Below are 24,552 nucleotides of genomic sequence, written 5' to 3' on the forward strand. Positions count from 1 at the left end.
TGTCAGAGACACATGGTAAAACTGTGTAAGCGAGGGAGTATTTGTTGTTGAAAACGGGTTATCCAGCCATGCTGGCTTCCTCTCCGGCCGTATGTGGGAAAATCAGTCAGCAACCTCCGGATGATCGTCGGTTTTCCCCGGGTTATGCCCGGTTTCTTCCCACCATAATGCTGGCCGCCATGTTGAGTGCGGCGTAAAACACCAATCAATTAAATAAATCTGACAGAACTGCATTGGCCAAATTAGACCCAGACTCCCACATCCTATTTTCGCGCAGAATTATTAAGGCCGTGAAGCCACAATAACAGTTAGCGTTCCCGCTTTGTAAACAATCATCTTTCTACTTTAAAAGAAAACAATGGATAAAATGTATGTGTCCATTTACCCCTTTGAGTTCTTGCTAACTCTTGCTGGCTTCTTTTATTTCTCGAATGACCATACCTAAGTGCTAAGACTTTGAAAAGCGAGTTAATACTACGTCCAGTTTACCAGTTAAACACTTCCGGTCGTGTCTGGCAGACTATCCTCTGTCCAGGTCATCCAGTGTTGGATTCTGCTCCGCCAAAAGCCTGGCAACTCTGTCCTGGTGCGCTTTACAACTATTACTGAAAATTGGCGACATAAGAGACACAGGATATCCGGTTTCCTTTAGGTATCGCTCCATGTGATACCGCATAGAGGCGAAGGTACCGTAACGATAGTTTTCCCCAGACTCTTTAGACACAGTTGTGAAGAACTCTGCGAGATACGAGTCCAACTGAGCGGGCGGGATGTCGGTGATGGTTCTGTTGTCATGGTAAGGTTGAGACCAGAGCCAGCGCTCAAAAGTTGTCACTGCACTCACCATATTGGTAATTGACTTCCTGGGGATGCTGTCTCTGTTCTTGATCCGCATTTTCCGGAGTTCGTGCTGACTATAAGCTGTTGGGATTAACTCATTTGTCACTACACCCCCAGTCACTGAAAGTAACAAACAATTACAGATACTGTAGGACAGCGTCATCCAAGAAGTCAGAAATGTCACACCCCACATCTACTTTTCACGGTAAAAAAGATGTTTACGGGTTTGACAGCAGAGATAATAAGAGACCCTCACATTTGGAAACGACGCACTTCCACAATTCATTTAGATTTACTTTATTTCATTGGTGTTTTACGCCGTACTCAAGAATATTTCACTTATACGACGGAAGCCAGCATCATAGTGGGAGGAAACCGGGCAGAGCCCGGGGTGAAACCCACGACCACCCACAAACTACTGACAGACCTTCCCACGTACGGCTGGAGAGAAAGCCAGCGTGAGCTGGACAAACTCACAGACCCCGTTAGTGGGAGGGTCCAGAATCATTGTGCTGCGGTGGCCTACTAAACCCCTCAGCCGTGGAGACCCCAACTGAGACTTTCTGTTGAAATATATATATATATATATATATATATATATATATATATATATATATATATATATATATATAGACCCCAACTGAGACTTTCTGTTGAAATATATATATATATATATATATATATATATATATATATACTTATTAGCTCAACTAACTACTGGTTAACTAACATGGTATGGTTATGGAACAGTGATATTAAATAGGCTGATGTATCGTACATGTACATGGAATAAAAATCAACTCTTGTGACACTCGGTTAATTTGATCTAGGTTATTTTGTGAATACGACGTTTAAATGCATAAGTACATGTGCATGCAGGTGTATGAATCCAATAAAAGTCCTACCTCAGTGCCTTAGTACAATGCAAATAGATATATCTACACAAGAGTTTAAATCTGTAGAAAGAAAATCCAAGTATTATGTTCTGTAAGCTACAATTGATAGTTTTTCAATAATACGCACGCTGCCAGCTTGTTGGGTAGAGGATATCCGAACACCCGTAGTTAACCGACCCCCAGGCAAGATTCTGGCAAACATTCTCATCTATGGCATACAGGCAGCCGCATTGGAGGGAATACACGTTGTCTTTAACGAACCTTAAACCACAAGCGCTGTTAAACCAAGGCACACCATGGAAACCAGCGTCCTTCGCCATGAACCCGAGAAATCTTCTGGCCTAATGCTTCTCGTTGTTAGATTCAAATACGAAACCTCACAAATTACGGGCATGTCGCTTGTATCGATATCGATACCCACAAGAGAACGGATCAAACCAGAAGCTGGTCACAGGAAAAACTTTAAAAATGGTACTTGTTGCTCACTCTTGGTTAGAACAAGAAAACAGGACTGTTTGGCCCGGTGTCGCTAACAGAGTACCATGGTCCCGATTATTAATTAATGAAATCTAGAAAATTCCGTATCTGAAAATGAGACATAATCATCTCTGGTGACAAATAACGACCGAAAGGCAAGCATTTACTTGGCCACGTTTCGGCCAAATGTTTGAAGTCCTACAATAAACATTCCCCAAGAAAAAAAAACATAAATCATACGACGACCGATTATTGACTGTCATTGCAAACAAGTGATTATAAAGTTGTCAGATTTGGGTACACATTGCAAATTACATGAGAATGGAAATAAGATCGACACTCTTAAACAATACTTTATTCAAACGAATGAATTAGATTGACTAGCAGACTAAGTCTATATAAATATCTTAGGATATAGGATATTGGTCACAGCAAACTACAAACTGACTGACCGAAGTTCGATGTTAAATTAATGGTAATAGAGATAATAAAGGCGTCTCCGAAGGTCGAAAAGCGTTCAATCTACAGATGAAATGTAAGCAATGCTCGATTTGATGAGATCGACAAAAGTATGGCCTCAGATTTCCATGTAACAATCTCTTTCACAGTGAGAGGAAATCTACATGTAACAAAGAAGCCTTTAGGAATGTAACAAAGCGTTGCGAAACCCAGGACCAACCGCCACGTGCGACTGGAGAGGAAACCAGCATGTGCTGGTGTGCATACACGGTTTATTGTCCCACAACTTTAACACATATACACACTTTCTTGGGATTAAATCCAGTTTGCCAGTCGTAATAAGAGCGACGCTTCTGTGTTCGCAACGTACTGCCAAATAGCTCAGACCATCCTCAGGCTCCTTATCATAAAGGAAAAAAGAATTTCAGATACGTTAATACTGGAAATTAAATTCCGTTACGTAATGACCCATAGCAAAAAGACTTACTATTAGGTATACGGTTTAAAATGATAAAAACACTGTGCGTCTCTCTGCGGAAGCTATAATGTGTGTTGTAAATTTATAATTGTATCCGTGGACTGAGAAAACAGAATTCATGGACACCGACATTGACAGAACAGTTACATGGCGCCTTGTTGTGACTTACGTGGCAGTAGACACGGAGAGCCATGGGAACAGGGAAAGCGTTTGAAGGCACTATTACCTCCAGAGCCTGAAGATCTCCAATTCTAACCAGACGAACGTGAAGGAGCCTCAAGAATCTCTTTTACTGAGTGTTTTTACTGAGTTTAGGGCACCAATTAATACTGATGGAAATCATAAAAAAAACGTTCGACAGAAAACTTGAAAATTCTGACATAACGTCGTTATTTTCTTTTCTCATAAGATATTAAATCCACTAGTTATACAGTGGCATTTTAAAATGTAAAAATTTCTATCAAGAATAGCTTCCTCCCACGACAATACAAGCATTTTGTACAGGTAATCCAGCAAAGTGTTTTTCACACAGAAGCATTCGCCATGTACGTATTCAGTGGAACTCGCATTAGATGATTCGGGTAATCGCCTTTACACTTTTTAGGAGCCAAATGCACCACCTGTGTGTATAATATGCAAAATGAATGAAAAGCGGGGCTTCCGTGGCCTTGTGTACAGCGCGGTTGCGCAGCGCAATGACCCAATGGCCTCTGAACGAATGCGGTTGCTGTGAGTTCAAGTCCAACTCTTTCTGGCTGGCTCCCTCACCGGTCGTACGTGAGAAGGTCTTCCACCATCTTCCGGATGGTCGTGGGTTTCCCCCTGGCTGGCCGCCACAGTATAAATGAAATATTGTTGAGTACGGCGTAAAACACTATTCAAATAAATCAATAAACGAATGAGAAGAAGGAAACACAGCAGGTGCCAATGCCAATAGACTTGACGGAGGATACTAGGATGTCCAATACAGGTAAGTCCTCCTCTCCAAAAAAATAACAAAAATCTGAAGAAGATGTACCATGTATGCGAAAGAACTCACAAAAAGTTGTTAAGATCGAGGCATTGAAGTGGACTGTAACTGCGCAATGTGCTCTTTCTTTCTACGGAAGGCGTCCTGACTTTTGGCAAACGCTATCGACGATATGATGGACTCCGGATAACTATTGCCTTTCAGATATCGCTCCAGGTAAGATCTCAACGGACACAACGATTCCAGTCTGTACTCCTCCCCTGACGGCAGTTTCAGGTCCGTGAAAAACTGCGCTAGATACTCGTCTAACTCTGCTGGAGGGATTTCATGCATGGATCTAGTATCCTCGTACGGCCTGCTCCAAAGCCACCGTTCAAAGCAGCCGACGTTTGCGACTATGTTCCTGACGGTTGATGCCGGCAGGCTGTCGGCGTTGGGAATACGACCCCGTCTCCGCAGCGTCTCTAAAGGGCTTGCTCGATGCCGATATGTCATGCAGAAAGAAAACTTCTGTCCTGCATTTCTCCGTTTAGTACAGTTGGAGCCTGAAAGGGCGAATAAAAGAATGTAAGTAACGCAACAATCAGGTAGCTCTACGCGGAGCGAGTGAAGCCAAACTCAAACGGCTGAAAGCGCAATGCTCTAGAAACATGATCATAAGAAATCATTATTCAGAATGATGCTTCAAATACTGCTACAAAAGCACTGATTGCTATTTCACGCCATGCTGAAGGTTCTAACTTAGAGAATGGCTGCCATTTTTATGGGCAGAGGAAACCAGAGGGCCTGGCGAGCAATTTGCGAGGTCTGCCGATGTGACAGGATGTGAAGTGGTCTCTAAGCAAGTTCATGCAGAGCATACGCTTGTTGGAATCAATGCACCGTGAATACTGAAAGTCGGGGATTCCTGAACACAATATCTTCAATAGCTGTTCCAACAGCATATAACAAGGAAAAAATCTATCTATATCCAATAGCAGACGACCAATTCCATTAGAATGACTTCTAGAAGTAACAAAATCTAGACCCCGGAATTCGCTGTCCGAGTCTATATGTGCACTTGTATAACCATCTATAGGCCTTTGGTGGGGACATTCTTGGCAAACTACCTACATCACAGAACATAAGCAACGTTGAATCAGACGTATTTAAGTTGCCAACATAAATCTTGAAGTCATAAGACTGGTCAGAATGAATGAACCAGTGATTATGCCTTAACATGAACCCTATAAAACTTCCAAGAGGGCAACGCAATCGGAAAAAAACGTTGCACTTTACAATAATTATACAGAATAGAAAAAGATGATAATATAAGATATGTGTAGACCACACAGACGACAGTGGAATACAACAAAGACCAAACATTCGGGTAGTACTGAATACCCAATCTGCAACAGAAGCAAAACGAGAACACATATATATCTATATTAATGTAGAAAATACTACTCGAGCTGAAATTTGCCATGTACAAGTTTTCAGGTCAGTAGGATGAATGTATTGAAACATGTTGGGAACACTGATTGGTGAAGGACTCACAGGTAAGAGGTAAGCCCGCATGTACATGGACGGTCCAATCCAGCGCAGGTAGTACGAGTGGAATTACACGTGAAGCTCTCGTTCAACATACCAAACTTGTTCACATACATGACGGTGACGAGGTTTACAAGATGGGTAAATCACCGCTCATAATCATAACCCACTCACTTAAAGCCACAGGCTAGGGAAACAGCGATAGTTAGGTTTGAACTTGGAACCTGATTGGTCAGGGGCAGATCGGAAACCGAGGGAAGAACACTTTAACTCACGGCACCAGAAAAGAGCTGTGAAAAAGAATAGGGGAAAAGGGAATATACGAAGTACAGGTGGCCCCTCCATGAATCTATGCGTCGAAACAGACACTCGTATACCAAACGTCAACCAATGAGGTCATTCCGGGTCAATAGTCGTAAGACCAATTCCCAAAACGGCGCTTAGCACAAACTACCAGAGAACTAAGAAAGTATACATAGTACGAAAATAAGATGGAATCATACGAAAAGAAACAGTCAACAGTTTTCAATGATATAGGAAAGTATGTTCTAGGCGACTGAGTGAAATCAGTATTCAAAACGTGAACCACGGCACAATATCAGTTGTTGATAATAAAATGCGTATCTCAGTTGCGGTTTGATTGCAACTGTTCATGTGTCCAAAGTGACGATCTAATTCAACACTATGACTATGCAGCCTCTAGCCCCGGGTTAGGGAGAGGAAGCCGTTTTGGTCTTTGTGAAATTATAGGTCCAAATAAGATGTACCATCTGGGGTTTCCTTTAAATCCAGCGAAGGTGGGTAAATATCTTTCACAGCCTTCACTATATATGGGTTGTTTAATGCTAGCGGATCATCAATGTACCGCTTAGTGAATGAGAAAGACCGTTGTGAATGAGAAAGCCTGTTGAGAATTCCTCCTTGATAGTTTCTGAATATAGTAGTAGTCATATGGGAACAAGTATAGGACAGCCAAAAGGAGTGCACAATTAGTACCCATTGGAATACCTAGGCCCTGTTGGTAAATGGTTTCCCCGAATTTCATATAGATATTGAGTGAGAAACTTAAGGAACTCGATGACAAACGAAATATACCCGTGAATGGTAACCCTTGTATGTAGTTTAACTGAAGAAGGCTTTGTTGCCTTTGACCTTAATGTAGTGTTGAACAGTTTTAAACACCGATACAATTAGTAATGAAAATCTATCTATTAAATCTTTCTGAGAAACTATAGTATATAGAGTGGAGAAATCTCAAGTGGCGATGACCTCATACTGTACGTATATTTGAGCGTCTAGTTCTTCAGTGAGGCGTTTGGAGTTTTTAAAGATCACCACAGAGTTAACGCCAGATTTTTTTTTCAATTGCACAACAGTACTTTTTTCCAAAATGACTGCACTTCTTTTAGTGTCTTCGTTAAGAGAATAGATACAAATAATAGTGAATAGCAAGCATGCGATCCGAAGGTCAACTTTCTAGTTTGTATGGCTTCAGAAAGAGGCATGTCAAAAGATATCGACTGTACACATCGCGCGACATAACTGCGTGGATACAAACAGGTGACAAAAAAGGGAAAGTGCATCCGATATGATTAAAAAAAATTTCGCTTGGCTTCTTGTTTTCTACGAGCTTGGGCTGTTATTGAGCCATATCTTTTCTCTACTCGTAGACAGGAAGCACTTAGAGTGCAACACAAAGGCATAAAGTACCCTGGTCGAACTAGACACTAAAAATGACTAAGATAGGGACTCCTACAGTAATATCTGGAACGATTACAAAAAAGTGCGCTATATTTATGTGAATGCCTTACTTTGTCTAATCGATATGGTCAATAACACAAACAATACCGATGAGTTTTCGTTTGCTCTGAATTCAGTTCTTCTTTTTAAGATTACTTATCAAGTATCGTTCTATGTGCACACGGAAAGCGAAGGATATATAGATCTACACGAGTCATTTGATAAGTGAAACTCTTTGGATGAGAAGGTAACACTTTGATTCCATTCCATCTGATTCCATGGTGGTAAAATCTCGAGAAAAAGTATAAATTGACTGATCGCTTGAAATTATACAGATAGTGCATGCTGTGAAAAAACAAGACGTTCTACACCTTAGCCTGGGCCCCACGGTAACGAACACTCCTTTTGTGGGCCCTTTAGTTGACAGGCTTGCCCAGTAAGGACAACCTTGGTTCACAAAGACGTGTACAGGTAAGACCTTTCCTTTGAATCAGGTACAATTCCTTATCCGTATCGCTTTGAGCTCCATCCTCGTCCGATATCATACCGGTAAATTCAACTTTAAAGAACTTCTTTCTCGGTTGGCTCATAGAGTTAAAGCCGATCTCATCCGCGGCGCTCGCGTCAGTGTGGTTGGCGGTTTGACGGAGGCGGGATTGTATCGGAAACTTGCCAAACGTGTCTACCGCACAATGACAAGTATTGCCAGCTCGAGAAAAGTGATATTCAATGTGGGAGAATCTCGGGTTGAATATAACTTGTCCACAGCAATACATTTTCGACTTGTACTTTAAATCACCGAATTTGTACGTTGATAAGGGAGCTATAACCACCCTCCGGTTGTTTGCTTTATGAACAAGCAGACGCCAGAAAGGTCTCGAAGGGAGATAACTGTTGTGGGATAAACGCACGAGATCGTTGGATATTGCCGCGTAAACGTGAGATAATATTTTGTGAGCGTGACGTTGCATTCATGGACACGTGATCGTTGTACATCATGTTTTTCGGAATATCATGTGATCGTCTTTCGACCAATGGAAACCGGGAATTACCCTATGAGAAGAATAATTCACGGCAACAGTCCCTTTCACGGTAGGTGGAAAATGGAGTGCCAAGAGCAAACCATCGGTCTTCGCTGAGCAATTGGCGACATTGTGACCACATATGACACAAAGCATGGTCAGTGGGTATGTAGTATTGTTAGAAACTTATGGCCTCCACATCAGCAAAATGGTACTATTATGTTACAGAAATATAAATAAAACTTGATAAATTCTTGACCTTATACGATCATTGCAAGAGAGTTGAAAATTGAAAAACCTGCAGCAGAAAGACTAACGCAAAGGCATCCGCTGTGTTTAGCATGGATTAGTTACGCATTTGGACCCTGAGCTCTTCAGATAATACTGCGCTTAAATCTCCATATTTAACTCGCCTTGCCTGCAAAACAACTATGAGCTTGGGAAGCTTGCTTTCTTTACCGAATAAGTTGATCACATGAAATAGAAAAAATGGATACCACATGCATAATTAAGAACGACATGTTTCACAAGTACAGAATACCAAATGATTCGTGGTACAAAATAAAGATACGGTACACATCTTGAAAATGTCTGAGAGTCTTTAAGTGCCACCAGGTTTCCTTGCTTGCTGGTTTAAGAGAAGGTGGCTACAAAAACCCCTAATCCAGAGTGTATGTAGGTATATGTCGGTATGCTTGAAGTTTTACGTCGTACTTTACAATGTTTCAGACATATGAGGACGAGGAGTCGTTAGGTTTGTGTACATACTGAAGTACCATGCCGAAGACACCAGATATGACACCGCCACCCGGTCATATTATACTGACACCGAGCCAACAAGTCCTGTTTTCTTCCTCTAAGCTCTGTGCTGAACGCCAAGCGAAGCAGCGACAAGTACCATTTTGATAAGTCTTTGTTATGACCCGACCCGGGTTTCATCCCTGAAGCGGTCTTGAATTTCATCATGTTTCCTGGTTTGCTGTAATGGAGAAGGTAACTACACAAAAGCATATTCAGTGTGTGGCGGATGCACGGATGTACAGGCCTGCAGAAGCAAATCGTCCCAAAACTCCCTGTTCTTATCGATCAGGGAACCGAGAGACGTACAAGTGTTGTTTGTTTTTTCTCTCTCTGGAGTCTTGTAGCTCACAGCCCGTCTTTAGTATATATACGGATAATGTTAACCTCATGCAAAAGTACAGTTGATAAGGTATGTTTTTAAATATTCACCCGTTCACATGGTCTCATTAACAGACAAAACAATTTTGTGTTCAGTCAGCCTATTTGGTCTGAAGTTAATCTGGACCCGTCAAACGTCCGCTAGAGGGACCTTGACACCATTATCTGATTATATTAACGTGAAATCTGATTATATTAACGTGAAATTTTCCTTTTTTATAACCTTAAAGTTAAGCCAAAACGACAGTAGATTAGAAATTGATAGATTGTAAAACTGTAGACGTTGCATTAAAATCAGTTTTAACGTGAGAAGTGCTCGAGGTCCTGCTTAACACTAGCTCTGACTCACAGGAATAAGAAATATACCGTCTCGCCATTAGACCTTCTCTTTCCGGAATAGGCAAGAGTGAAGATAGTGAACACAAACACTTCCACACTGCATAAACCAAAACGTAAGAATGTTTATTTTTGTCCTTGAAAACAACTGAATTTTGAAATCAACAGCTGCCATCAGGTTTACTGTGCGGTATAAATGGAACCATGGCAGACACGACTAAAGGAGAAGATGTATAAAATATGTTTTCTAACATCTGTCGCATGTTAGAAATGCTCACACAGGCGCACCCTACACCGGAAATACCTACGAACTAGCTATATAAAGCCAAACATTTTTGCAAGTACATGAATCCATGTCTTGTCTTTTATCGCTGAACATCGTCAGGCACTTGCGATTTACTGATGAGCAATGTGAATCACAGACCAGTTTCACAAACAGGTCGTACATGTACGATAATCGCACATACTGGACAATGGTGCGGGGAGAGTGACGTAATAAATATCATACGACAAATGTACGATGAAAAAAAAATGTCGCACGACGCTTTGTGAAGCTGGGCCCTGATACGTGTAGAAAGAAAAACAGGTGCATCTTAACTTAGAATCAATCCTGTTGCATTGCTGATACCTCTGACGCCAGAAGCTGGGTATAGTTGTCAAAATGGGTACACTGCTGTGGCATTTATGTACATGTACAAACCTCCATATTGTTGTTGTTGTGGTTACCGAGGCTACTGTTTATGTTTGTTTTTCTTCCTTGTCAGCACATTCTATTTTCGCGCGCGACTCTTTCCCTCCAAGTAAACTGAGATTTTGTGAAGAGTGGAGAAGCCAAAACATTCTTGCAGTAGCCATTGTCTCGTAGATAACGGGAGAGGTTCGATCGAATAGACTGGAGCGTTTCCAATTTGTATTCGGCGCCAGAAGGCGCTTTCACGTTGGAGAAGAACTCCGCTAAATATTCATCTAGCAATTTCGGCGGAATTTCGAAGATCCTGCGTTGATCGTTGTACGGTCGTCCGTGCAGCCAGCGCTCGAACGTCTTCACGGCCACGACGATGTTAGAAATCCTAGCCCTGGACATGAGGTGACCGTTTTGAATACGGCTGCGGATAAACTGGCTATCGTCTTTAGAGCTTTTTGGAGACAGGTACCGACTTCTTTGATGGCCATCACGGCTTTCGCCCGACGACGGTCCTCCTTCGTTCAAGAACACAGGCACCGAACAGACTGGTAAGAGAATGACAAACTGTCAGCATCGACATAACAAAAGCTTAAACGAAACGACAACAAATAATACAGTCTTGGTCGTTTTGGAAGAAATATGGAAACAGGTGTAAACGGCTAAGATGTTCCTCCATACTAGGGAACTCTACAATACACACCACGTTTTAATCAAAATTCTAACGAGGCGTCGTCTTGTATACAAGACTATATAACAGGCAAAACAATGTACGAGTGACCTCAGCAGAAACAGCTGCTTTCTGGGTTATAGACATTACTCGCAACTACTTGGTTAAATTTGATAACATTGCATCTTTTTCTCTGCGTCCGATTTGGCTAATTTTGAACTGCGACGTCTTTTCTTTCAGGCAAAACACGAAGTAACACTGTCCAACGAGTACTCGTATCTTGGAAACGTGGACTGCAGTCCGTTGCCCACAGACTGGTGCGTCAGCTACATCTACAAATCATGCATTCAACATCGTCCTTTACAAGGACACGCCGGTGCAATTTTAAACGTCATCTACACATTATTCAAACTTCCACATGACTAATGAAAAATATTTAACATTGAGTACACAACCAAATGTCCAGTTTTATCTGAGGCTTTCCTGGGACCATCTATATATTTAGAAACATGGCAGAGGACTGACTTCTTTGACTGATTTGCAGGTGCGATCCACAAGCGAAGGTTGCCACTAGCGTTGCCTCATTCGCAATTTATCTCGTTGGTCGGACAGTCTACACCAATGACGGATTTCCTCTTGTACTTTTTCCAAATATGATATTTTTCCAAAAATACAGGCCTAGGGTGTTTAGGTAGGAGTCAAATGCAACTCATTTTTGCATTTGGCTGAACCAACTCATAAAATCTGAATTTCTTTCGGCAATATGTTAACACGAATTCTGTACATACAAGTGTAACGCATGTGAAACAAGTGTCAACTACGTGTAGAAACGCGATAAAACGGAAAGAAAATTACAAGTATATATACGTCAACATAAAATCAGAGATGCAAGGATTACAAAACAAACATATGTCCCAGATGAGATCAAACCGATCGAGTTCCAATTATGGTGCAATGTTAAGCGCAATGATTACGCTAGTTTGCTGGCTCCCATGAGCTGGAAGTCTTTAAAGTTATCTAACAAGGGGTACATTCGTTCCATTTTGTCAAAACGGGAAGTAATCCATTTGATGTATCGTGTATGGCAGAGGGGAAATCGACGCAACATAATAGCCTTGATGTGGAACATCAATCGAATAATGAGCGTCAACTGAGTATACGTCCTGCTCTCCAATACACATCGGACTGTTGTATAAAAGAATAAAAAAAAAGATAAATAAATAAACGTTCGTGTTTGTAGCTTGTCGCAGAACGACTCATTATTTTACCAGGCACAGATAAGACGATATACCAATTAATTGCGCTGACGATGTAAAGCAGCGGCTATATATGGCTAAACAATATATCACAATATCTACAGCTTAGTCATTACCTGGTTGTGTTGCTCCATGTAGGAAGCCTTATTCCGTGATACAAACACCAAATAAGGCGTATTACATGTAAAAGTTGAGCGCGATATCAAAAACCAAGCCATTTGCAGGCGCACAAGTATATTGATACCAACCCTTCTGCCCATGTTTCATGTTCTTATCAGTAACCACTTAACATTACAAACAGTCTGGGTAAGAATTGTGTCTTTCTGTGTGCAGATAGGCAGGCAAACAAAGGGCATCCGAGCCATGCTATCTTCACAACTACTCCACGTATACAGGATTCGAGTAGCCAGCAGGAAGCTTTATGGAAATATGGCTTGGGGAAGATTTGACGACAGCACACGTACAGATTACAAACAACTTAGGAAGACAATATAATCGCAAGATTTCAGTCCTGTATATGCATCCAGAAGAGCAAAGCATACAGGCAGACCACTCTGTAAATGTCCACCATATGTACATGGAACAAAAGTTACATGTCCAAAGTTCAGACAAAACTAACAAGAAACAAACTTATATTCACCCGACTATCGTTTTCTCGTGGGTAACGGTCGTCAGTGACTCCCTTAAATTCATTTATTTATGTGATTGGTGTTTTACGCCGTACTCAAGAATATTTCACTTAAACAACAGCAGCCAGCATTATGGTGAGAGGAAACCCGGCAAGGCCCGGGGAAACACAACACCATCCGCAGTAACAGTATATTTCTGTTTCATCATCAAGCTGGTCCCCCAACGGACCACTACTGCGTATATATTGCTCCATTAGAGGATAACGCCATAAGCAAAATATACCAGACATGAAGCCCAATCAAGTCACAGTACACCAGACTTGACTCCTAGGTCGTAATATACGGACACGGTGCATGATTCCTCACAAAGTCATAATATATAGACACCGCTTATGTCGCCACACTGAATCATAGTGTATGGACGCCCAACTGACTCCTCACAAAGTCACAGCATACGGACACCGTTTATGACGCCGCACAAAATTATAGTATACGGACACCATATATGATGCCCCAAAAAAGCCAGAATATACGGACACCGCTTATGTCGCCCCACAAAATCATAGTATATGGACACCCTTCACGACTCCTCACAAAGTCACAGTATACGGGCACCGTATATGACGACCCACAGTCCCAGTATATGCATACCCTACATGACTCTCCACAAAGTCACAGTATTTAATAATTATAAATAGCATTTATAATTTTTTAAATGATTTAGCAATTACCAGCAACAATTCAACCAAATGCTGTAGACTGCTGCAGAACGGCCACGTAACCAGCTATGTTAACCGGCTATGTTCAACCTGCCAAGCTTTGGACAGGTTTACTTTCGTGACACAGCCTAGTCAATTTTTTTCCGTAACCTATTGACGGCAGTCGGCTAAATGATCCTTAGCCCATTAACAGATCTTAGAGGGCTACAGGAGTTTGGCTGTGCTTCCTACAGGAGTTTGGCTGTGCTTCCTACAGCTTCAACAATGCATCACCCAATTCCAAGGTGTATGTTCACTCAAGAATCTTTGAATATCACCTATTTATGGGTTTACATGATTAGGTTGCATATTCGTATAGGTTTATTTGATTTTTTTGTTGTTTTACGCTTTGTGAAGAATATTTCACTTATACGACGGCGGTCAGCATTATGCTAGGAGGAAACAGGACAGAGCCCGGGGGGAATCAAAGACCATCCACAGGTTACAGCCAGATCTTTCCACGTACGGCCGAAGAGGAAGCCAACATGAGCTGGATTTAAAATCACAGTGACCGCATTGGTGAGAGGCTCCTGGGTCACTACGCTGCTATAGCGCGCTAACCAAATGAACCACGGAGCCCCCCCCCCCCCCCCCCCAATATTCCAGTGAAGCTATAAACTTGGCTGCTGATCTAGTTAATAATAATTTCTAAGCGTCTCCGTTCTTGCGCTAGCGAATTACTGGCGTGAGAAACTTTAGAAAGAGAAAGCATTTTCCAACTACTTCAATGCCATCGCTGCTGTGTTTTTTTTCCTCTAACCTTTGATGCAAGACTTCTATTTAGACGAAGCTTTCGTTGGAGCATTGTCTAACTTCTGAGGTAAAGCTTATTAGGTATACTGACGTTGTCGCAGACTTCAGCACATCCAACAAACGCCACTATCTACTTAATACATGCAATCGATCCGTACAATAAAAACATCGTATAAACGACACAAATATCGACTTTCCTTTGTCATAAATGTGACGTGAAAAGAATCATTCGCTGTTTACGTGTTGATAAAGATTAAAGCAAGTCATCTGGGTTATCTGTAAAATGGTTTAAAGAAGAACAGGAAATTTGAATTACCCATTTCATCGCTTTGGCTACAGAAAGATTGATTCATAAATCATCTGAGTCATGAATGTGATCTTATCTGTGAAATATTTAAATTTCTCGTTTTTCCTTTAAAATTCAGCATGCACAAATGGCCATATTTACACACAACAGTATCTACATGCAAGATTGGTTGCCGTAAACATTTGACTGATTGATTTATATGACGGGTATTTTGCGCCGTATTCAAAAAAAATTCACTTCTATGACGGCAGACTACATTATGGTGGCAAGAAGACAGGCAGAACCCTTGGGAAAACCAAGAACATCCGCACGTTGCTAGAGGACCTTGCGATCTGTACGATCGAGACGAGGCCAACATGAGCTGGACTTGAACTCCCAGCGTTCGTATTGAAGACTCGCATGAGTCATTTCGCTGCCCTAACATGCTGTTTTTGTCAAACGGGCTGACAAGGATAAGCTCCAAGCTGAAGTAAAACCCTGACTGCGGTTTGGTGGCAAGAGACCGGATTTCACAGGTGGGGCATGTAGGCGTGACCATCTCTCACGCTGTCATCACTGCTCTCTCTCTCTCTGCTGCAGCTTTTCAGTACTGTGGAGGTAAAAAAGCAATACTTGGTTTTGACTTTCAGAACGTTTGAAGCTGTGAAACCAATGAAATTTTGGACATCCCTGATTTTTTTTTTCTGAATGAAGCACTAGTGGCAGAGTGACATATTTGAAAAGCACAAAGCAATACCGTACTGGCAGTGACTAGCTCTTGACTACCAAAACCGACATGTAATCTCTGAAGGCCTCCCTGGAATGACTGCCTGAACCCTTCTTAAAAACATCTACGAACAACCACACATTCTCTCCTTTTCCTCATTGCAACGTTTACTTTATGTATATATTTATTTGATTTGTGTTTTACGTCGTACTCAAGAACATTTCACTTATATGACGGCGGCCAGCGTTATAGTGGCAGGAAATCTACCAACAGAGACATCCATGGATGGAACAGTCCCGCTATTTGCATGTCATTTGTAGACCTTTAAGGCAATCCTAGCGTTCCTTCACTTGAAACATTCTGTACGTATTTTTGCAAGACGCTGTAGGTGCTGTGTCTCTCCAACACCTCAGTGTTGACATATCTTATTCATGGTCATCCATGACATAAACCTGTCTTGAGTCAACTTGTCTCAACCCAGAAGAACCACAGTTTTCCATCATCTGCATTTTGTTAGTCAACCAGTCCCATCCAAGAACACCACCTCCAGCAGCTTTCATAAAGTTTGCTCAAGCCAATCAGTATCATACAACAACAACCACCTTTCCACGGCTTTCCATAATGTCAATTTTGCTTGAGTCAACCAGTGTCATCCAAGAACAACCACCTTTCCACAGCTTTCCATAATTTAACTTTTGCTTAAGTCAACCAGTTACGGCCACGATTCACATTTCCATAGCTTTCCATCTGTACTCTCCTCGAGTCAACCAGTTACAGCCACGTTTCAGATTTCCATAGCTTTCCATCTGTACTCTCCTCCAGTCAACCAGTTACGGCCACGTTTCAGATTTCCATAGCTTTCCATCTGTACTCTCCTCCAGTCAACCAGTTATGGCCATGTTTCAGATTTCCATAGCTTTCCATCTGTACTCTCCTCCAGTCAACCAGTTACGGCCATGTTTCAGATCTCCATAGCTTTCCATCTGTACTCTCCTCCAGTCAACCAGTTATGACCATGATTCAGATTTCCATAACTTTCCATATGTACTCTCCTGCAGTCAACCAGTTATGGCCATGTTTCAGATCTCCATAGCTTTCCATCTGTACTCTCCTCCAGTCAACCAGTTATGACCATGATTCAGATTTCCATAACTTTCCATATGTACTCTCCTCCAGTCAACCAGTTACGGCCATGTTTCAGATCTCCATAGCTTTCCATATGTACTCTCCTCCAGTCAACCAGTTATGACCATGATTCAGATTTCCATAACTTTCCATATGTACTCTCCTCCAGTCTACCAGTTATGGCCATGTTTCAGATCTCCATAGCTTTCCATCTGTACTCTCCTCCAGTCAACCAGTTATGACCATGATTCAGATTTCCATAACTTTCCATATGTACTCTCCTCCAGTCAACCAGTTACGGCCATGTTTCAGATCTCCATAGCTTTCCATCTGTACTCTCCTCCAGTCAACCAGTTATGACCATGATTCAGATTTCCATAACTTTCCATATGTACTCTCCTCCAGTCAACCAGTTATGACCATGATTCAGATTTCCATAGCTTTCCATCTGTACTCTCCTCCAGTCAACCAGTTATGACCATGATTCAGATCTCCATAGCTTTCCATCTGTACTCTCCTCGAGTCAACCAGTTATGACCATGATTCAGATTTCCATAACTTTCCATATGTACTCTCCTCCAGTCAACCAGTTATGACCATGATTCAGATTTCCATAACTTTCCATATGTACTCTCCTCCAGTCAACCAGTTATGACCATGATTCAGATTTCCATAACTTTCCATATGTACTCTCCTCCAGTCAACCAGTTATGACCATGATTCAGATTTCCATAACTTTCCATATGTACTCTCCTCCAGTCAACCAGTTATGACCATGGTTCAGATTTCCATAACTTTCCATCTGTACTCTCCTCCAGTCAACCAGTTATGACCATGATTCAGATTTCCATAGCTTTCAATCTGTACTCTCCTCTAGTCAACCAGTTATGACCATGATTCAGATTTCCATAACTTTCCATATGTACTCTCCTCCAGTCAACCAGGCTCCTACCAGAACAACCAGATATCCATGATTTTGCACTTTTCGCTCTTGTGTTGTGTCAGCCTGTCTTTTTTGCCAACTTGGCCACATTCCTGGCTCTCCAACGCCTGTATCGTTCCTGGGACATTCGTTTAGCTCGCTCACGCTCCTCATCTGTCATAATCAACTTCTTCTTTTCTCTATACAGTTTCTGTTTTTCAGCATTACTCAGTTTCCTCTTGTAGACCACTGAAATCACAGAGGAAAACGGCTCAAGAGAGACGGGATTTTTTAAATTTTTTTTATAATATGACCTACTCAGAAAAACACTGACTAGTGCTGTTTTATACAATGATACGGATTCTGTCACCAGGCAGCAGTGTTCATTCACAGATTTGGACACATCTAGTGAAGCAGTTTGTTGGGACCCAGTTTTGTCCCAAATGAAACAAGTTTGTCTCCAAAGAGTGGTGCTCAGACAGCACTAGCAGGATGAATCATTCCAACTGGGAAAGGGAAAGGATTAACATGTGTTCCATGTATGAGAAATCTGGCAGGTTGATGATTAGTGCATCAGTTTAAATGGCAGCCTAATTAAAAACCTGACACAAAATACTTCCAACACAGGAAGTAGAACCACAGCTGCGACAACAGTGTGAAAGTTTGCAAATGGCTCCTTGTCCCCTGTGAAATATGGCCTTAAGCAAATTTACATTAATCAGGGTTTTATTCTATTAAAGTGTTCACTACCCTGACAGGGACTTATACCTCCCCTAGCAGCACCGTGGAAGTTTGGAACAGTCAATCGACTGTGTTAATTAACAATTAACAAGGGGTTAATCTTAGGGCAAATGGATTTCCAGTCATTTTTGTCCGGGATGTGACTGCCATTGTCCAAGTAAATATCCTTCATACAACAGCCATTGTTTGTAGCCACGTTTCGCTGGTTGAAGCATCTTGTAAACTACAAGTAGACTTTCAACTGAGGATGAGACTATATTGATCAGCGGCTAGCAACACAAGGCATTTCCGCTGATGTTATGAGCCTAAGGAAGACCACCACAGTTGTTTCTAAAACTTCCATGAACAAGAAACACACCATTCCTAAAATTCCCCATCTCAGGGCATGTCACGAAGAGGAGTCCAGCCCTCAAACAGAGGGGTTGTACATGACATCATCATCCTCATATACCCAGTCAGCCATGTTGGAGTCCTGACTGCCCTGTTAATATTGATTGGTATAGGCACAGAGCTCCAATATGGCTGCCAGAAGTACATGTAGGTCGTACAACCCCTCTATATGGTGGAGACATAAAATACATGTATTAGTGTCAGAGGTCAGCAATTCTTGGTTGAGAGACAATCAAATCTGGAGGCCATGAAGGCCAGCAAATTTACCATGAAGGCACGTATGTACAATATGATTGACTGTACATGTAGATTGCCTGCAATAAACTCACTCCATATGCTCAATGGATTAAACAGAGTGGGTTAGAATTTAGACAGAATGACCTCCTATTCCCTACATACCTACAACTCTCACCCAACTTTATCTCTCATGATGCTCAGCCTTAGCGAATGCAAAGAACATAATTGCACCAAAAATTAGCTGTTTTTTTTTTTTTTTTTTTTGTTTACTGTAAAAATGGCTGTCACATTTATCGCAGGGATTCATAGAAGTGGTCTGGACGAGTGGGTATTCAGTCTGTCGATTGAATAAAATACTCAATGACTGATTATATTTATTCAATGTGAGATTGTTCTGGGAAAGAAATATTCCTAATTTTACACAAACTCAATTTGAACATATCCAAAATTCTGCAAGGCATCCTGTTCACATTATGATTTATCTCCCTTTTACGGAAATCTTCCTGACCCTACGTGTTGATTAGATATAACAAGGCAATTTTTGGAAGAGGAGGGGTGTATGAAATCGAACGTGACACATTCTAAGCTTGTTTGGTATATAATACCAAATCGGTCCTCACAAATAAACGGACCTACTTTAGCTTTTGATCCTTCCGTTTTTGATATTAACTAAGCACGGGTGTCTGCATGGGAGCGCACACAGTCTGACTGGTTTCCTCCCACATTCACTTGAAATCGGTCTGCAAACTCTAATGGTGGATTCGAGGAGATAATAGCCCCAGGTAGGGAAAGGAGTGGAAAAGTTGGAGGTTGAAGGCTTTGTTTCTTGAATTCCCGAGACATTGTGTGGTGTCGGCCAAAAGCCGTTTCATACCTTTACTTCTTATATTTATGTTTTCTATAAATCATTTTTGACATTTCCTTTTACAGAGACTGAGAGTGACAACCACATATAAAATAAGCCACCAAAGTATGACCAATCTGTCATGATTCATGACTACTGAGTATTTTTTTAAAAGTGACGTCAAGAAAAATTGCTCAATATACAGTGATGCTCTAGGTTCTAAGCTTTCTGGGCAGATCTAACATTTTATTGGACTGGTATACTGAAATATATATAGCAAGAACTGTAAAGTGTGCCGCTTTTCAACTTGCAGTATCAACCAGGAGGTCAGATTGAGTTCATATACAGGCAGCAATAATTACTTTAATCGGTGAGGGATTGTAAAATACCAAAATATTAAATTTGAGTACCTCTCACTGAATTTCAACTGAAAGAAATACTCAATTTTACCCAGAAAGTGGAGGTGGGCACATGGAGAAATGACGTCTATAAACCAATGTATCAATGAAGAAAGGGAGTTAACCCAAGTACCTCTCTGATGTGACACTCAGCTCTTCTCATGCCTGGTGTATGCCTTATTCAACAAACTTCATCTAACATCACCTAAATGTCCCCTACTGTCAAACCCATGACTACAGGGGAAACACGGTAATTACAAAATATCTGTGTTCAAGACAAGTATTGACCCAGTGCCTCAAGTTTTTGAAAGATAAGCATAACATGTATGTTTTTAAGGGACAGAAACTAGACATTGATAGGCTAACGGTGGATCACGCTTGAATAATTCTGTCATAGCCAGACGTGTTAAAATACACCTTAGGTCAGGAATTCTATCCACTTGCCTTTCTCTCACAACAGCCAGAAATTTGTGGTTCTACCTCTACAAGTACATCAGTTTACTGGGAAGGTTTTCCAGCAACCTGCGTACGGTTGTGAGGTTTTTGTCTGGGCTCTGCCAGACTTCCTACCTGCACCAGAATTCTGGCTGCTGTTTGATATAAGTGAAGTATTCCAGAGTGCCACATAAAACTCCAATCATATAAATAAATAAGTAAATAAATAAATAAATATATCCCTCTAACCATACATAGTAACAACATGCTACTCCATCCTGTACAGACAAATAAATAACATGTAGTTGTACATACCATTTCCACTTCCATCAGCATCTGTTAATGTATCTGTCCCTGGCTGGGCAGTCGTAGCTGCTGTAACTTCCGACGATGACTGCATAAGATCAGACAGTTCAACTGGCATGTCAATCGTTCTGTCAGGCATTTCACTACTCACACCAGAGTTATCTCCACTGTTATAAGTTTCATCAACCTCATTTTCAAATCCACCAATGACTGACATGAGACTTTGATGGGAAGGCGATTCAGTGGTTGACATTCGTCTCTGTTTTGGTCCATCTCTGAAGTCAACAGATACACTGTCCGTGGCTGAACGCTTGCGATTTTCATGTGGGTGCAAGCTAACTGGATAAACATCGGGTTCCTCTTTAACAACAACAACATCAGGTGAAAGTCGCTCAGCCAGCTCTCCGCTGGGCACAGAGTGAGATTGTGAGTGGGGAATGTCTGAATCTGAAGATGAGTGAGCTGGTCTGTGTAATGATGGGCTTCTGTAAGCAGCCGGGCTATGGCTTTGTGTCCGTCTGTCAGTCTGACTGTTCACTCTGGATGGGGCCTTCTGTTTGCTTAATCCCTTCAGCCATATTGGATCTGGTTCTTCCCCAGAGCAATCTAAGAGTAAAAATTGAAAAGCTCAATTAAATATACATGTACAACATAAAAGGGAGTACAGAAATAATAGGGTTTTAAACTGATAATTATTCATTATTTATTTATTTTTTTCTTTGACTGATGTTTTACACTGTACTCAGGAATAGTACACTTATACATGTAGATGTATGCCTATATGGTGGTTGGAAATCAGGAAGACCCCAAGGGAAGCCTAGATCCATCTGGAGGTTGCTGACAGATATTCAAACGTATGACTGAAGGGGAAGCCTGCATGAGCTTGTCTTGAACTTACAGCGACCGCTTTGGTGAGAGGTTCCTGGGTTATTGCACCATGCTGGCACGCTGACAAATTCACCACCTTGGCTACAGAGGTCCCTAATAATTACATGTATTTAATTTTATGCAAGAACAACATTTGCATATATCTTACAGTTCTCTATATGATTTGTTTATTATGTATAGGTGAAAAATTTTTTGCTTGCGGCATAAAACACCAATCAAATAAATAAATAAATAAATATTTCCTTCATCGTTGTTTAACGCAATACTCAAGAATTTTCCAAAGTGGCGAAATTGAGTGTTATTGGTGGTGGAGTGCCTGGAGTAAGCCACATACCTTTGGCAAACCACTGACAAACTCTCCACCATATGGCATGTCCTATTTGGTGTAAGACAAGTTGTATTACAGTCTTAAGCAAACTTCAAGCATGTACATGTACAGTGTTCTCCCTACAATGAGACCAGGGAACATTTCCAAAATTTCCCATCTGGGAAAGGGACGAACCCATGGCATCTGTGGTGATGGAAATCAATCACCTGTATATCAACCACTCAAGTACATTCACGTGGCTTTGATTTGTGATGGTATGACACGCCAGGCACATTGTATTTATTTATTCCACTGGAGTTTTCCGCCGTACTCAAGAATATTTCACTAATACGACAGAGGCCAGCATTATGGTGGGAGGAAACCAGGTAGGGCCAGGCAAAATCTACGACCATTCGCATGTTGCTCCAAAATCTTCCCATGTGCTGCAGGAGAAGAAGACAGCTTGAGCTGGGCTTGAACCCCCTGCAACCGCATTGGTGAGAGACTCATCTGTCATTACTCTGTGCTCAGCACGCTGTGTGCTAACCTCCTCGGTTACGGAGGCCCCTAGGCGCACTCTAAACTGCAGGCCTAAATGAATCTTTCTGACTTCTGTTTAGATTAGATTATTGTCCCTTTTTGTCATATCTACTCACCTAGTGATATAGCTCCTTTTAACTTGTACTCTGCCAGCCTGAGGTCTAACCACACTGCGAACTGCGAGAGAACATCTGGTTGGCTGCAGAGCTCTCCGATGATGGAGGCAAATCTGAACTGCACCCTCTCCAAAGACACACCCATGATAGTGGATAGCTTATAACACTCTATACAGTGTCTGTTCAGTTCTACAACAAAGAAGATTTAGTTCCCGTATCATCATTGATCATACAGATACTATTTAGGACTGATCTGGCAATGTCAAACTATACTGATATTGAAAGCATATCTTACAAAAATCATTTGGGTCAGATCATACACTGAAGCCAGCGTTCATCTATTTTGCTGTATTCCTTTGCTTGACATGTTCAGGGTTAACAGTAAACATCGCCCTCATCACATATAGTTTTGACAGATGGTCCCAATTGCTAAAGGGAGATAACCAAAAACATCAGTAAACGTGCGGCGATCAAAATTGTTGAAAAATTGCAGTGGTTGATACAAAATGTTTGTCTGTGCTGTCGTTATTTTAACAGAATGTTGTATGATTGTTACTACGTGGCCAATACCAACAACGATTTCAATAGATGTAGAAAGACAACAGCGAAACAAACCTGCCTGGAACGTGCGCTATGTAGAACCCTTGTCCGTGAAGAAGACTGAAGAGTTCCCGACAGGGAGCAATCAGTAATTTTTGCGAAAGCACCCTTAACCGTTTTCGTTTTAAAGATATCATTAAAAATTACCCGGCTTCAATGTGACAAGGAGGCTTAAGTGTATTCACCAAAAGTAATATTTTGCTGATTTCTCTCGAATTTGTGGAGATCTTAGACAGCTTTAGTCAGAGAGGCACAGCGTGCTCTTCCCTGTGGAGGTCAGAAAGTGACTCATCCGCCATTACTGGCTTTCGTTGTTTTGTTCTTGGTGAGTTTTATGAGAATTGATACGGTAATTTGGTTCTTCTGATAAATTATATACACCTTAGTCATGAATTCTAGACGCCTGTGTAGAAAATCCTAACGACGGTCGGCGATCGCGTGTAGAAAAAGGATAAATCATCAGTGAAGTACGACCGAAATCTGGTGGTTAGTCTTATTGAAAATATTCGCCACAGATTGTGTTACCGTGAACATTTCTGCGACTTCTAGAGTATCCCCAGGGTTTTTCCCCAGCAATTTGTATCTCGCCTGCAGGTACTGGATTATAGTCATGTTAAGTTATCTTAAAATACGAAATGCGATGTTGGGTTTGTAAAGCCGATCACACTTGAGCAACAAGAATGACAATGATATAGCATATGTTATACATGTACACATGTTTCTGTCATGTCTGTGGGACTTTATATACAGCGTTGATTAGACTATCAGGGTGAACACTGTGTGCTGTTTTAAAATCCTGACATTCATTGGGTACTAATTAATGGCATTGCCAAATTCACACTAACACTATGGTCACACTCTACCAAGTAAACAGTAAGAACACTGATTGATGATCACTGTTCACTGTCATTAGGCATGATCTGTTCATAGAAGCCATAATAAAGTATCTTCATTTTTGGTAGCCCAAAATAACCCTACTCAGAAGTTTTTCTTTCTTTTTTTTATATTTTTCTCC

At 41.4% G+C, this 24,552-nt stretch overlaps 1 protein-coding gene across 2 annotated transcripts; it reads right to left on the bottom strand.

Annotated features, from left to right (window-relative positions):
- Positions 1-390: 390 nt before the first annotated feature.
- LOC135464147 (uncharacterized) lies at positions 391-23,587 on the bottom strand. 2 transcript variants are annotated; one of them, XM_064741642.1, is made up of 4 exons: positions 23,553-23,587; positions 22,938-23,126; positions 21,096-21,692; positions 391-960 (listed from the first exon to the last, which is right to left on the bottom strand). In XM_064741642.1, exons 2-4 carry the CDS (start codon positions 23,080-23,082, stop codon positions 521-523), a joined length of 1,182 nt encoding a protein of 393 aa, XP_064597712.1. In that variant the 5' UTR covers positions 23,083-23,126; positions 23,553-23,587; the 3' UTR covers positions 391-520. The 2 variants fall into 2 exon arrangements, with proteins under 2 accessions (XP_064597712.1, XP_064597713.1); XM_064741643.1 differs by lacking the exon at positions 391-960 and adding an exon at positions 17,732-17,984.
- Between the last annotated feature and the right edge of the window lie 965 nt (positions 23,588-24,552).

This window comes from Liolophura sinensis, chromosome 3 (assembly GCF_032854445.1).
Source record: "Liolophura sinensis isolate JHLJ2023 chromosome 3, CUHK_Ljap_v2, whole genome shotgun sequence".
NCBI lineage: Eukaryota > Metazoa > Mollusca > Polyplacophora > Chitonida > Chitonidae > Liolophura > Liolophura sinensis.

What these genes read in the sequence shown, in the direction of transcription:
- LOC135464147 (XM_064741642.1), bottom strand. Translation starts at nt 23,082, where the DNA reads ATGGGTGTGTCTTTGGAGAGGGTGCAGTTCAGATTTGCCTCCATCATC. An exon ending in AAAAGGAGCTATATCACTAG is followed by an intron (nt 21,693 to 22,937) that starts GTGAGTAGATAT and finishes TTTTACTCTTAG; the next exon opens with ATTGCTCTGGGGAAGAACCA. An exon ending in TGCTGATGGAAGTGGAAATG is followed by an intron (nt 961 to 21,095) that starts GTATGTACAACT and finishes TGTTACTTTCAG; the next exon opens with TGACTGGGGGTGTAGTGACA.